This window comes from Lytechinus variegatus, chromosome 6 (genome assembly GCF_018143015.1).
Source record: "Lytechinus variegatus isolate NC3 chromosome 6, Lvar_3.0, whole genome shotgun sequence".
In the NCBI taxonomy this organism is placed as follows: domain Eukaryota; kingdom Metazoa; phylum Echinodermata; class Echinoidea; order Temnopleuroida; family Toxopneustidae; genus Lytechinus; species Lytechinus variegatus.
The window spans coordinates 5,929,104-5,945,605 of record NC_054745.1 but is presented as its reverse complement, the minus strand read 5'-3'; the positions used below and the strand labels follow the sequence as shown (position 1 = coordinate 5,945,605).

Sequence of the window (16,502 nt, the reverse complement as noted above, 5' to 3'; positions counted from 1 at the left end):
TCATTTGGTATCGTTGCCACGGGTCCAATCACCAATAGGTCCAATAATTGGTTCTAGGACAATTACCCCACGGACAATCACCCTTCCGGACAACTAATCCCTGACAATTTTACCCACCCGAGGACAATTACCCCCTGGACAATTACCCCCTGAGGACAATTACCCCCCGAGGACAATTACCCCTGAGGACAATTACACCCCGGACAATTACAGAGGTGGTTGTCCGGAAGGTGATTTTCTGGGGCGTAATTGTCCTAGAACCGGTGATAGGACCTAATGGTGATTGGACCCATGGCAACGATACCAAATGATTGTTAGCCGAAATGGGTTTAGACAAAGTGATAGCGAACCAACTGAAGTTAGACCAAATGGAACATGGACGAAAATGAGAGTACACCAAGTGGTTATTAGACCAATTGGCTATTAGACCAAAAGGTAATAGACGTAATGATATTGGACAAAATGGATATTGGACCAGCTGAAAAAAATACAATTAGACTAAATGCGTTAACGATTTGCTGCGACATTATGCGTTGCGACATGTGACATTATGCGTTAGAAAAACTACGACATTATGCGTTGACTGCGACATTATGCGTCGGACGCTCTTGGCATAATGTCGCAGATTGCGACATTATGCGTTGCTGCGACATTATGCGTTGGTGCGACATTATCGGTTGTAACAGGGCCTTCTTGAGAAACGAAATTGTGTTTGGTAATTTTACAGCCCTAGAATCTGTACGTTTTTCGTAAGAATGCCTTGTAGCATTCTTTTGTGAGACTTACGGCCACCTTACGAGTTCTGTTTTCGCAAGATATTTATTCGTGAGACTCACGGCACTCTCAGGTCATTCGTACAAAAAAAAATACGAATTTGTGTAATTTTGCCGGATTGTAAGGAATACGCTACCTTGAAATGCCGATAATTCTGTAATTGTTGGAATTTTGAAACTTTCAAAATGGCAGTAATGCCAAGGAGACTACAACTGCAAAATTCTCATGTAAAACTATTTTTTTATGAAGCCCTACCATGTAAACATAAAATTTGGTATAAACAAATCTGCCTGTCTTCATTTTTTGGTAGATAATTTTTTCCAAAAATTACCTTTGTGGATCTTGTCCCTTTTGTAAACAAATTAAAACGGATCTCACCCTTAAAAAATAGAAGATTTGTCGTTGCCATATTGGTTCTCTTTCCAATAAAAAAACAACTCATTTCTACCCTATAGGGCTACTAAAATTCTAAACATTGGGACAAAATAATGAAATATAATGATATTGATGAAACCCCATTCGCAAGTGAGCTCTTCATTTGAAGTAACTCTTGACATAGGCCGGTTGGTACGTTGCAAATTTTGCGGATCGAACTACTTTCTCAGTTTAAAACCAATTATCATGAAACTCGGAACAAATGTTGGTGTTGGGTGAGGATTTGCAAGCGGTAGCAACCGTGACCCGGAGGAGACAAAGCATTGGAGGGGCACATCATTGTTCACAAAAAAATACAGTGTTCATTCAATGCTTTGTCCCCTCCGGGTCACGGTCCACCACTTGTGTGCAAGACACATTTTCGCATATGTCGGAAATAGTGTTCCCATAGTAATGGCATTTTTTGGCAAAAAAGGGTGAAAACCTTGTACTTGAAACTACTCGCTCAGTTTTTTTTAATGTCATGAAATTTGGCACTCTCATTGGGATTGACTTAACGATGTGCAAGACACATTTTTTTCTGTGTATTATAAATCATGATAACAATATATTATATGCCAAAAATTGAGAAATAATCTTGCGGTTCGAATTGAAGTATGCACCTTTGGCTTTGTATCCCCTCTTATACCCACAATGAACGTTATGATTCCCTTACGAACAAGAGTCGTCTGTAAGAGCTCCTTACGAATATCTGTTCGTAGGGCGTTCTTACGAACGGAGTAAGAATACTCTACGAAAAAATTAAGGCCTTCTTGCGATCATCGTAAGAATCAAAGGCTTCTAGACTTGTTTATTAATCCCAGACATTTTTGCGTGGTTCTTTCGATGTTCTTACGACGTTCGTACGGCCGCCTTCCGAAGAGAGGGTTTCGTACGAAGTTAACAAAAAAAATCTTGGACAAGACCATCGACCAAGCTGCGATCTGCCAACGCTTGTTTTGTACGTCCTTATCACCCCTGAAACAATGTCTTTTGACCTAAGCTGAACTGAACAATGGAATCACTCATGAATGCAATGCACTCCTCAAAATTCAATAGACATAACAATAGCTAGCTGTATGACCAATTCACGAAAATGTGTTCTTGCCACTCCAGTGGATGCACAGATATGTGTTCATGGCAAACTTTCGTGTGTTTTTTTTGAAGGGGGGGGTGGGCTTACTGGCATTGACAGTAATTTAAGAATTACTTAAACCTTTTTAATTTAATTTTATATTGAAAAAAAAATCTTATTTGAAAATCTTATATTTCATTGTTGTAAAAACTAATATATTCAGCATTCTTTTTTATTTCTCTTCCATTTTGAATTGTTTCAGAATTAAAGTTGTTGCGTATATTCCTTATCTTCTTCGTCTTCTTTTTCAATTCAAATCTGATGTAAGGGGGGAAGGGAAGGGCATGGTATTGAATATTTCGGTAACGTCATATCTTGTCTAAATGTAATTGAACACATATTGTTCCAAATTATGGCACGATTTGAAAATGAGAGCCGAGAGTTTCTTAGCGATATGAGAAAATTGTGCAACTCGACGAGGAGTAGCTCTTCACACAATATCCGAGTCATTACTACACAAAAATGGGTTACTTACAATGCGGGAAATGACACCGTATCAGAGTGAAATTGTGATCTTTTGATTCGGAAATCAATGTCATTTTGCTGGAATAGATGGCACATGACTGACTCCATTTCCGAGTCAAATTTGACACTTTCTAAGTTAATTTGACGCCACTGACTCGCATAGTGATTCGGAATCCGAGTGAAATAATTTGACTTGGAAGTTACCCACGAAGACAATATAATTATATTTCAATAATGCGAGTGCGAAGCGGGAGCAAATTTTGTTGGCATTCCGACCTAAAAAAAATTGTCATTCTTAAGCACTTTTTTATTGATAAATGGGATAGGTATCTAACTAAACAATTGATGCGAGCGCGAAGCGCGAGAGCAAGAAAATCGAGATTTTATACCTAAAAGCGGGGCAACTCTTTCATATTTTGTAAACCATAAATAGGATATAATTGCTGATGTGGTTTACGGTTATAGGATATAGTTAATTGGGTATCATTAGTAATGCGATCGTGAAGCGTGAACAGACAAATTTTGATATTTTGATGTGAAAGCGGCTAAATTATGTTTACTTTAAATAAAGAGCGTGCAGTCTATCGTGCATGTTTTAGATTTAGACCTATCTGGGCATTCTGGGGAGCGTTTCATGAAAGGACTTGTCGGACGTTTTATCAGACAAGTCCCATTTTATCCGACAGTTACTATAGTAACAGTACCTCTTAGCCAATCAGAATCAAGGAAAGATGTCAGATCTGACAACTTGTCGGACAAAAATGTTGATGGAACGGTCCCCAGAATGCATTTGTTCAATGGAACATTATGGAATACACGTAGACAATAGGAGCTTGGCAAATCAAACAATGTGACCACGCAGCGTGAGCTTAAAACGCTGATATGTAGACTATAAAACGAACATTTTACAGAGGACTTACATTTGTAAATAAAAAAAATAAATGATGAAAGCTCGAAGTTCGAGCTAAAATATGTTTTGTATACTGAATTTACAACTTGCTCCATATCAGCCAATTGAGCAAGATATGAATCTCATCAAACAGGCAATTCTGGCGCGAAGCGCTAACAAACATTTCATGTAGTAACATTAAAGTTTCGTTTGCAAGGCTTTCCCTCTTATGTTTCATTCACTCGTTTTCCTCCTCGTATTTTTCTTTTCTTTTTTTCTTTTCTCATTTCTCACTTTTTACTTTGCCATTTTTTTTCAAGGGGGGGGGGCACGCCCCCCCGTAGCTACGCCATTGGATTTATCTTCCGCGGTCATCAACTAGAGCTCTAGTCGCGATTCGCTGTACGCCGTCAAACTACTTAATCGCTAACGCACCTTGTACACCGCTATAAACTTGGCTTCATATTTTCTCCGAAAGCTTCACTAGTTTCGGACTGTGAATTTGTGGGCCAATTCAAGTCCTCGTTAGTGGATATGAATTCAGATGAACTGAAGTCAGACCATTGGTGAGTAGAACAAGGAGAGAGCATAATTTATAATTAGGAAATCATCTCCATCATATTCCATCTTTAATATCCTAAACTTCTAAAGAGATATGGTTGTCACGGTACTGATTACTTTTTAATGGATTACGCCTAAATGAACGTTTCCACCCAATTGGCAGAGCATTATATACACCAGTCGGTGTACACCATTTATTTTTCCAAATATCAGAGTCCAAACCACGGTTTGCAAAATAAGATATTGGCCTTTTTCAACCAATCAAATGAATGAGTTTTAGTATAGATTTTTACATCAAAATACTCTATACATGCAATTGCTATCAATACCTACGTTTGTTATTAAATATTATAGTGTTTGAACACAATCATTCTCCTTTTCCCATTCTTCCATGCCTTGCCAAACTTTTAACATTTCAACTTTATCTTTCCTTTGATATTTGTGGTATTATAATTACATTGAAAAATGAACACACCACCAATTGATTTACGCAAACTATTGAACATCATTTTCCATTTTAACTGATTTTCACAATATTTTAATATTTTCACTCGCATCACACGCTGTTCAAAGATTGCTACTTGTAAACGTCCATTTTCATAGTTTTGACACAATCCTGTTTATTTTTATTTGATCATGTCCACTCCAAATAAATTCGAATTTGATTCTTTCTATTTCCACCTGAACCCACTTCGGTGCCACGATCAAAGACGAGACATAAACCAATTTTGAAAATGCATTTGTTTTCAGAAGATTAATTTTCTCTGATATGGTCAAATCTATTTGCTTCCACCAACTCAATTTTTTTAATATTTTGCTTAATATTTCTTTGTACTTTATTTCTTCTTTAACCTTCGCATCCATGGTAAAACATATTCCCAAAATATTCAATTCTTTAACCATATTCCATCCAGAGTCCTGGTTTGTGCTGGTTCATAATCTCATTGATTTTATGTAATTCTTGTTTAATATGAGACATTGGGACCACTTTAACTAAAACATCAAAACGTAATTCAAGTCAAAGGACCGATCATCTCGGACACAACTCGATACATCATCAACGTACAGCATTAGTTTAACTTCATTCTGAGCCAATAAAATACCACTAACACCCTATATCATTTCCTATAACATTTGCAAGTAGTTCAAAAGATAATAAACAAAAAATGTAAGGCACTGTACACTCAGCAATTTACAAACACAAGGTGCGATAATACGCAAGGTCGGACTGTACCACTACTAGACTAGAAGAAGAAGAATTCATTTTCCGCCCATTTTTTCCATTCTCTGGAGCGGAGCAACACCGAAAGTTGCTTCTCAGCTGTATTCGATATGAATACGATTTGTGTCCTACGGTCATTTGTACCAAACCAAGCTTTAAAGGATTACCCATTGTCCAGATGGAGGCTAGTGCTGATGTCTGCTTTTTAAAGGGGCTTTTCACACGATAATCTTGAAGCATCATTGTGATGATTATTGAAATTCGTCTGTAGAATCATTGTACAATTCACTCGAACGCTGTGATTTGAATTCTAATTCCTGAGCGAAGGTGGTATTGTTTCCCTCGGGTGGTATTCTGAAAACGTTCTTATCTTTGTTCTCATCTCAATGAGATAAGAAGACGTTAAAATCATTGCAAATCGGTATTCTGAAAATCTTCTTAACACGTTCTTATCTCTGTAAGGACTGCCTCCTTCTTATCTTCAACACGCCCATCTTTAAGATATTACCAATCAAAATGCGCTTTATATTGGCAGTTTAACCAATAGAAGCGTTCCTTATTTGTGAAGAGAATATCATGGGCGCTGCGCGTACACTGTTTCTGGCGCATTGCGCGAATAGACATTTTATACGCAATGACTAATTATTATTTCGAGACACGTGCACAAAATATAAAGAAAGAAAGAAAGAAGGTAAAGAAAGCAGTGACTTGCCGATCAAATCCAATCAAACCACTGCATCACCCCCCCCCCACAAAAAAAAAAGTATGATGAGTGTATGACCGTTGTACGAAAGCGCTTGAAAAGTTACGTAAGCTCCGCTCTTCAAAATGTTTTTTTTTAATTGTGATTCGTGGCGCTGTCACACCTTGGCGTTTTTAGACAGCGTATGCCCGACGTATGAGGAATTTGCAGAATACGCTGGCGTACGTCAAATACGTTACGGGTAGGTTTTGCATACGTTATGAGTACGCTAAAACACGCTGGTATACCTCGTCATACGGCGAGGTCGTCGAAAAATTTTGTGCAAGTGCAAGCACAAATTTTTTCGACGTATGTCAGCGTATGGCTCATACGTCCCGCATACGCGGGCCATAAGTTGTAGGCAAGTTACGCGATCGTTGATACACGTTGACACACGTTACTCGTAAGTTACTCATAAGTCGATATACGTCGAGATAATGTCAAACGTACCCTAAGATTTACTTGTAACATATGAGTAACGTGCTTTGAACGTATGTGTAACTTAACCCCAACGTATATTGACGTATGAAGACGTGCTCCGGACGACCACAAAACTTACTGAACGTGTTTATAACTTACAGCTACCGTATAATGGCGTATTGACAACGTTTATAGGAATTGGTATATAAAGGAGGGGTTCACAGGGGTTTTCTTTGGCATGGGCTGGCGCTGGTGTTGATACGGTGATGTATCGTGCGGTTATGATTTGAATAGTCGAGCGGCAGCCTTTTTTATAGGCTACGGCACGAGTTCGTCAGCAATACGCTGCCGCGCGCTATGCGTAAGTTAGGCTATCATAGGGCATAAGTTTTGTACGCCAGCAATACGCAAAGCATTCGTTGGAATACGTTACTTATAAGTTAACGAAGCGTTCGATATAAGTTACTAATACGTTATGAATACGTCCAACTCGTTATGAATACGCTAAGTATGCGCCCAGAGTTGAAAAAAAAATCGAAGTTCAGCGTATGCCGACGTTTTAGAGAAATGTTGATACGTCGGGCATACGCTGTCTAAAACGCGATTTTATTTGGATTTCACTCGTGCTAAAATACATCATTATATGTTATTTTCCACGGGAATCATGATCGTTCAAATAACGATTTGGTTCCGAATGAAAGGGTTGTACGGCACTATGCATACATTGCGAATCAATTATGAGGTAATGGAAGAATAATAAAAAAATGGCAACCTACGGAAACAATCGATTATAAGAATGTGGTCAACCGAGCACGAACGCTGAAAAAACGCCATAACAATAGTTGTAGAATCGCATCTGACTTCTTTTATTTAATTTTTTAACAATCACAATATTTACAAATGATTAGCATGATGGAAAAGCATAAAAAATCGCATTTGACTTTTTATTATATATCGTAAACTTTTCAACATACATGTGGATTTTGGAACTAACATCAATATATATATATATATATATTTCCCGATCAGAAAGTGGTTAAACGGAAGATTTAGTTCTACCTGATAAAATGTATTATTAAAGGAACCAAGATTTTCGGTAAACACCATGTATGTAGTCCTGAAAATGACTGTTTGTTATTCTTTCTTGAATATAATGTTAGCTCTGAAAAATTGCCAAGGCTGTTGTACATGTATAACTTCACACATTTATATATATATACACATATACATATATATTTGTGTGTATATATATGTATGTGCGTGTGTGTGTGTGAGGGTGTGTGTGTGTGTGTTATTTCAATTTTTTCAGGGTGCGATTGCTGGTTTCGTATCCAGTACAGTAGTCTTGTCATGGATTAAGATTGGATCCATCGTATATCCGTCATCAAGGGGTCAAATGTTTCTCTCTACTGTCTAGTACCCAATATAAGGTACACTGACCCGATAGCGGAATGGAATACCACAACACTCCCTGGCTCTACCATGAAACCGGGTCCTGAAGAGATGTAAGTATACAGCAAGGACCAAACCAGGGCTTGTTTCACAAATATTTAAGTATGCCTCAACGAGTGTTAATTGTAAATTTGCGATTGATTGCTTGTCTTCTTCATAGTCTTGGCACGATCCGACCTAGACCGTCCGCACGAAACTATCAATAAGGCGGTATGTAAAATCACTTACGATATAATAATTGTGACTACTTAGATCTTTGTGAAACACTTCCAGGGCTCGTTATTAAGAACATCAATTCCAATGGGACCTCAGATACTCTGGATCTAAATTGTAATAGTTTCATATTTTATAAGTTGCGTTATGTTATTGTCGTTGAGATATAATGGAGACCCTCCACCTCACCACCGAATATAACTAAATCTAAATTTCTTGCCTCTGAACGTAATTATTTTCTTTTTAGAATTTCTGTGATATTTCGTGTGCCTAATATTTCATTTATCATCATATAAAGGTGTAAAGATGGAAAATACCTAGCGACTTAAAAAATCAAACTGTAATTTGATGTACACGAGGGTTTTACTAAAAACCACTACTATTTTTTTTCTCAATATAACGGTCCGATCTCGTTCTCCCACTGTCTATATCAGACCAACAATCGCCAACCTGTATCAAGCTTTCTTATCAGTACTACGCAATTATTGGAATTATCGTGTGTGTCGTCACAGCAATGATCGTCAGCTACATAACAGGTAATAGTACCTAAATATTATACACTATCGAGGTTAATGGTAGAAATTATACCCGAACTGTCCAAACTTCCCGAGTCCCTGGCCAGCCGAGGCCATTTTCACAGCTCCAATCTTAACCAAATAATGCAGATAGTTATTATAGTACCCTTTGCAAAATTATCATTTTATTGTTTATTATTTAGCGAATTAACCATGTTTGTGGTTTGATAAACCGTCCCCATCTCTGCTTAATTTAGATGAATAATGTCATGTCTGATTTGTACATCATGTTTTTTTTATGTTTTTTGCATCATGCTAATAATAATTGGAAATGTGTAAAATGACATGACAAGATTAGGTAATATTCTTCCAAGATCAATTCGTTTGATCGTGCCGAGTGCCTTATTATTCTGCTGAACCTGAATTCATTTCTGTTAATTAAGCAATAATGTAGTTATTTTCTTCTTGCCAGGAAAGAAGATGTTGGCGGCATTATAAATATTAATCTTGGGTAATTGTCAGCAGGAATGAATATCATGTTTTGTATCATAAACTAATCATACTTCATAACACTGGTTTTTGCTTCAAATTGTATTTCGCACACGTACGTATGTTCAAGTTTATATATAAATATATATTTATACAATGTATATATCTCTATATACATATATATTACAAACACGAAATTACATAATTCGTCTGTGCATTTATCATCATGTATATAGGTTTCCAGGATCCCACTTTAATCGATGACAGATTGAAGTACCATTTCACAGACGCCCTCTTTTGCTGTTTCCGGAAAGTTTGAAATGGAGCATGCGTGGTGGTTCCGATAAGATCAACGATGAAGAGGTCGGTACATCGCTGTTTTTTATTTCTATTTTTTCTAATAGTTTTATTAAAGCTTTGTATTCGCTTAATATTTCGCTCCAGTACTACCTCGCATTCTACTTTGATGTTTTAATACTCTTTATTTTCCCCTGATACGATTAAAGACCTTTTCTAATTGGAGACCCTTTTTTTCCTTGTCAATATTTCTGACCGGTTTTGCCCCCCCCCCCCCCTCTGTGGAAAATCCTAGGTACACCACTAGTTATAAGACAGTTTATTCTCTGTGGTACTAGTAGATTTCTGAAAACGTATGTTTTAAGACTGTATTTATAACTCACAGTTCAGTTCCCCTTTAAACTCTTTATACGAAACCAACCTTACATCTAACTGAATTATGTATGTACTGTGTAGTTATTAAGGTAGATTAGATAATAAGGTATTACAGTTCGTGTGTTCTTAACCGTCTCTGAACCAATACGTTATGTTAAATCATGGAAGCTAAACTAAAACAAGTTTGTTTTCTTTTGTTCAACCGTACAACTGTAGTATATTTTATAATCACATCACAGGATGCATGCATTATTTGTTCATGATGTAACATATCAAGCATACCGGTAGCTCAGTAATAGAGCGTCCGCCTCATGACCGGACGGTCGTGGGTTCGATCCTTGGCCGAGTCATATCAAAGACTTAGGTGTTCAGCATTTAGATTTTAGAAGGGGGATAATAACATATGATGTTATACAGGGCCGCTTTTAGAGCAGTTTCCTAACTGAAGTGGCTACCCAGGGTAAATAAAACGTTATTGTTATTGTCGTTTATGGAAATAGGAATTGGATGACGACGGAGATTCGGCCGTTGTTCAGGAAGAAATGGAGGAGCTCATCTGCAAAGCAAATCCTTCAGATGTAAAAAATGACACACAACACCAGGCAAAACACATTGAGGAGACTAATCAATAAGTAATAACGACGTCATACTCTCGAAGACTGCGTTCGGCAAAGGAATTTTCAACTTGTAAAAATCAGAGGATCGGTAAAGCGGCCACTAAATTATTTTACTAAAAAAATTGAAATATATATTATTTAAAAGGAATTATTGCAACCCGTTTCATACTGCAACTGAATGATCCCTATACAAAACTTATGGGAATAATATAATTCTGTATTCAACAGGGTATTTATTTTCATTGTCCTTTGGAAAATGAAAAGTATGCTCTTCAACAGTTCAACAACCTTTTCTTGATTACTACAGAGTTTGTTCTCGTTCTAACTTTTCTTTTCTGCATCTTATTTGTTCTCGTTACTACCCCTAAATATTTTCTTCTTTGTCTCATTTCCTGAAACTTCTCATTCTTATGCTCTTTTTTAGATTATTTGCCATCTTCATAATACATTACTTTATATTTTACTACATGGGCCCCAGGGATTTTGCGACGGATAGCAAATACCCTTTTGATTAGTTTAATTTTGAACCAAATGCGCATGTTTAAATGGTCTTGAATGGTTTAGTTCTTTTAGCGATTTATCGCTAACCTTTGTACGCTTCTACGAGGTCACATACGTCATCAAGCTCATTTTACCTCTTGAAGCACAATTATAAGTTTCTGATTTCTTTGTCCTTTCGTACAATCTTTTCGTGTTCGCTTCTACCACGATAATGAAGTTGATCACTGATATTGCCGTGATTATGTAGAGTTAGGTACTTTTCCTCAACCTATATGATTGGTTATGCTGAGAATGATAATGATAAGCATGAAGATATGGACGAATATAATAATAATAACAATGATAACGATGAAAATGACTATCTGATACTAATTGGTGAAGGAATACTAAAACAACGTTAATTTGTTGTTAAATAATTAAATTTATTTACATTTACTTTATTTCTTTGTATAACATATTGTAAATTTTCTTGTCTTATATTTTATCACTTCAAGCACAATTTTTTAGATATTACTTTGATTTTTATCATATCTTAAATATATCATTGATTTACATGTATTTATGTTTTTAATGTGAGAACCATGATGTAAAAAACATTTTCTTAACCGATCTTGTCATCCTGAATAAATATATTTGAATAAATAAATGAATAATATTATAGGCCAGCATGGCCAAAGTAGGACGTCAATGATATATGAACGAAGTTTGTAAAGTCATACACTATTAAAATCTTTGTATTTCTCATGTATGCCTTTTTCATGATTGAAAATCGATTCCAGTCTTAGGCGTTGTACTAAATAAATTATGTTTTAAATATAATCCACTCTATAATGGGAGATGTCATGATTTGGACAAGAACTTACGGACGTAGGGAAATTGATGCTTTTTTTTCTTCATAATATGCATGATATGTATTCTTATTTTTTTCATAATATGCATATAAAGATAGAAAAATGCAAACGAAATGTTCCAAATGCTGATAATCTTCAAGGGGAATCGTTGCACAGCCTCTTCTCAAAGCTTTTCCGATAGACAGCAATGTAGAGAAAACAATTATTAAAAAAAAAATAGTTGAGTTGTTTCAAGAAGACATCGCTGCACCCTCTGCACCGCATCTGAAAGTTATGTGCAACGTTCTACAGATGAGCGCCTGCCACGTGACAAGGCACTTCTTACCTCGTAAACTGTACGCCTGTGCTGTGTTGAAGCATAAATCATACTTGACTGATGATATTTGCGGGTCACGTGACGAACGTCCACGGTGGATAAATGTGTGCTTGTGTGTGTGGATGTGTGGCTTGTACGAATTTATGGTGAGCTCAACGCAATGCATTCACTGAACGATCACAATGCAATATATGTGCGCCATGGATGATGCCACTGCCGTCTTCTGACGTGACCGAATCCAGCCTCATAACACAAGCCATCGTTCATCCCGATCGGGTAAGCGTTATAACATTTATCTTAAAATTAGAGAAAGAGTGTAGTTGTCTTCAATTTGCCCGTTCATACTCCAATAACCTACGTGGCAACAGCAGTCGGTACATGGTGAATAGCCGTCTGCATTATAGCTAGTCGTTATAAGCTACAAGATCAATGCACTGTATCGCAACCAATAAACGAACATAAAACACTCCTTGCCTTCACAGTTCCGTCTTACAAGAAGGAGCAATTGATCCGATCAGCAACAACTATGGAAAGCCAGCAATGTTAACGAACAAAATACATTTTTATTCACAATGTCTATTTATATGATGTTCTGCAGGCATATTAAATGAGCAAAGTTGGCGGACCAAATATGTTTTAGTAAAATTTATCAAATGTAGAGAACGAGATAAGAAATCCACAATTGTATTTGAATAGATATGATTTCGATTTAATTGTTAATTAATACATAACCCGACATTGCATTATGCATTGGCTGTTCTGGGATTAAAAGGGAAATTCGACCTGAAGAAAAGTTCGTTTTAGAATTAAAAAAGAGTGATTACAAATAAAAGTGAACATTGGAGGAAAATTTATTAACTTTAAAAATACCAAGGTTTGAATTTTGTGACGTCATAGGAGCAGGAACCCTTTATGCTATGTATATGAAATAAATAATTTTGATTAAATGGTTAATACAAAAAAAATGTTTGTTGATACTTAAGGGTACAGTAAAATTATTTTTTTAATTTTCTGAGAAATTGGCATTTAATGATTTTTTTTTGGAGGGGGCATACAATGTTTAGGAAGGCAGCTCTCGTATGACGTCACAATCATGCAACTGGATTTCTAATAACTTTTCATTCATAGATGTTTTTTTCCTCTAGCCTTCAGTAACTTTTTTTAACAATTATGATTAATCTTGTGTTAGTTTTTACAATAAAATTTTGTCAGAGTGAACCTCCCTTTTGACTATGCGGGGGATTAAATTTTTTGTGACAAAATCTACAACTAGGACGAAAAAAACTTTTATTTTGTATCATTACTTTATTTTTCACATTCTATTAAGGGTTTAACAAAAATTATTGATAGGGTTGACGAAAAGAAAAAAAAAACTTCGAATGGCATGTTTTTGCTTAGTGTCATTTAAAGAGCAAACGGAGGTCTCGATCCCCTCAAAGAAAATTATACTTGAAAAATCAGCACACATGCAACGAAAAAATGTTTATTGATCGTAACTATTCTCATTATGATTGCAAGTTCGTCCTATTACGCACTGTTTATGTATATATATATAGAGAGAGAGAGAGAGGCGGGGGATAATTCTGATTGGTCAACTCAATGAGAGACTGTTTTCAAAGTTCAATTCTATTTCTTTTTACATGTAGGATATCACCAGGAATGCTAACTAAAATGGCCACCAACGAAAAAGACGTCCGACTTCAGGTACTTTTTTGTCCTCTCTGTCTCGAAAGTTTCAACAAGGCAACTCTCCTCAACTGTGGTCATACCTTCTGCCAGAACTGCTTGGAGGTGTACGATGACAAAAATCGCCATCTTGACCACATGGTATGTCCTGTATGCAAGAATTGTACTTATCTTGGGGCCGAACGGGTTGCAGAACTCGCTCCTAACTACCTGGTCAGGAATCTGGAGGACGATTTGCATTTGTTGACAGAAACTCTCTCGCCAAACGTTTGCTTAGAACACAGTAGGGTTTTCAGGGATATCTTGTGTGAAGATTGTCAGGAATTTGTTTGCCTCCATTGCTTCTTGGACTGCCATCAGGGACATGTCATCAAAAAGAAAGAGGAGTTAGATAGAGAATTTGAAGACAAGGAAAGGGCTCTTGTTCGTCAAAGCGATACCAGGAAGTCCCAGATAGAAAAGGTCATCTATAGTACCGAGCAACATAAAAACAAAATCTCGTCACATCTGAATGCTTTGGAATCACAGATCAGGGACCAACTTGCACAAAAGAGAACCATACTCCTGCAGAATGAAACATTGCTCTTGGATACTGTAAATGAACATAGATCAGCATTAAACAAGGCCTGTGATAACTGGGTTGGTCACAACAAACGGCTAATAGACAACATAAACAGCTCGTTGTCGGTGATACGACGTAAAGCGACTCGTTTTGTTGATTTGAGCACACTTAAGGCCCATAACCTACTTTGTAGTAACCTAGAGAACCTACTTGCAGAAAGTGTTGAACGAACATCTTTCAGTGATGTTGGTCAAGAAATCAGGAGAATACATTTCTGCCCAGCAGATGACAAAGTTCTTGAGCTTGGCTGTCTAGTTTTCAAGGAAGTCAGTTACTCAGCTAGTAAGACCCACGGTGAAAATCAGTTTAGTGAAGAAGACGATAGTATCTCCTCAAAAGAATGTAATCAAGAAGATGATAGGAGCACCTCAACTGTTCTTGGAGCTGTAGCTCCTGTAGAATGTAGCATCGAAAGTCGCGAAAATGCCGTTCCTAACGGGGAATCAAGTGATGCTCAAGCGGTTGCACTGTCCGTACCAGCCCAGATAAGAACCTACACGTTGAGTATCGCAAGAAAGATAGATTTAGCGGGGTACATGCGAGGCATTGCTGCACTTTCCCCTGATTCTGTCGTGGTCGGTTATGGATTGAACCGAAACGGTGCAGATCGTTTTTCGGTGTCTGGGGAAAAGAAACAATATTTGAAGGGTAAAGTCGGGCAGGTCTGGGACATTGCCTTCTTAGGCGATGGGAGGTCCGTCGTTTCTCACGGTGCTCAACCTTGTAAGGTGTACGACGTCAACAACATATACACCGGTCTTCAATATACCCGCAAGGAAGGCAACAACTACTTCAGCTTATGCAGTGATCGCAGTGGCAAAATATATGCAGTCAATGACAACCCAGAGATCTACATCTTCGAAGGCACTAATGCTAATCCTCATCAAACCTTGTCGACGGGTAACATCAAGCCAGAACACATTTGTGTCACCACATGCGGGTGGATGATCACTACCACGTGTTGCATCACACCAAGTCGGATCAACCTCTACGATAGGCAAGGCCATGTCGGTATCTCACTTACTGCAAGTGATAACCATGAATATCTGTATGCTGCTGTGGATAGCGAGGACAGGGTTCTGGTGGCAAGAGTTCGTGAGAGATCGACCGTTTTCAAGCTAGCGCTCTACAGGATCAAAGAAACAAGACTCGTAGAGGAGAAGGCGTTTGCTCCAATCAAACTCCCGCGACAAATCAAATGCAAATGGTGCTACATGGTGAGTCTCACACCCAACATGCTCGCGTTTGCCACCTTGGATCATCATTTGTACTTTATTGAACTTCTGATGTAGTTGAGCTCTATTCATGCTTGGACCTTATATGGATGAGGGTTCGCTAATCTTTGTAGATAATTATGGTCTAAATTATGCGCAAGACCGTGATGAATCTTGCAATGATACGCTGTGATGAAAATGACGACCATATTGTATAGACACTAAAGAAGTATTTGTACGGCGCTGACCTTATATTTCAAAATCAGGACTGAATTATAAAAGGCTTTGGGAATTCGGATTTTTTTTTCGATCGGACGTTTGCCTAAATCTTGAATAAGGCATAACGTACCTTGCTTGCCAAGAGTTCTTATGTTGAATCGGGTTAACAAGGCTCGTGCTTTCGCAGAAGATTGTCAAGAAAGCTTGTCTTTTAACCAGGCCTAACCCTCCGGATCCTGGTGATATGTATTAACTGATGCATGGTATTTATCCACTACGTACAATATGTGTTAATTCTATATCAAAAATAATAATAAATGATGTAATAATATAATGAATTGACATGACACCAAGTGTGAATTAGATAAAATAAAAATTAGACCAGGTGACGATTAGCTCAAACAGGTATTAGACCAATTGGCGATGAGACCAAATGGTCATTAGACGGTTTTGGAATTTGACCAAGTGGTCATTATATCATGTGGCTATCAGACCAACTTAATATTTGACAAA

At 37.3% G+C, this 16,502-nt stretch overlaps 1 protein-coding gene and 1 long non-coding RNA gene across 2 annotated transcripts; both read left to right on the top strand.

Annotated features, from left to right (window-relative positions):
- Positions 1-8,062: 8,062 nt before the first annotated feature.
- On the top strand, positions 8,063-10,681 carry LOC121416473. The gene is made up of 4 exons (XR_005970178.1): positions 8,063-8,127; positions 8,722-8,823; positions 9,528-9,654; positions 10,464-10,681. It is a non-coding gene; the product is annotated as an uncharacterized LOC121416473 (long non-coding RNA).
- A 3,218-nt stretch (positions 10,682-13,899) lies between these two features.
- Positions 13,900-16,018, top strand: LOC121416472. Its single transcript, XM_041609969.1, has one exon. The coding sequence runs from the start codon at positions 13,908-13,910 to the stop codon at positions 15,846-15,848; it is 1,941 nt and encodes a 646-aa protein (XP_041465903.1). The 5' UTR covers positions 13,900-13,907; the 3' UTR covers positions 15,849-16,018.
- Positions 16,019-16,502: the final 484 nt, after the last annotated feature.

What these genes read in the sequence shown, in the direction of transcription:
- LOC121416472 (XM_041609969.1), top strand. Translation starts at nt 13,908, where the DNA reads ATGCTAACTAAAATGGCCACCAACGAAAAAGACGTCCGACTTCAGGTA.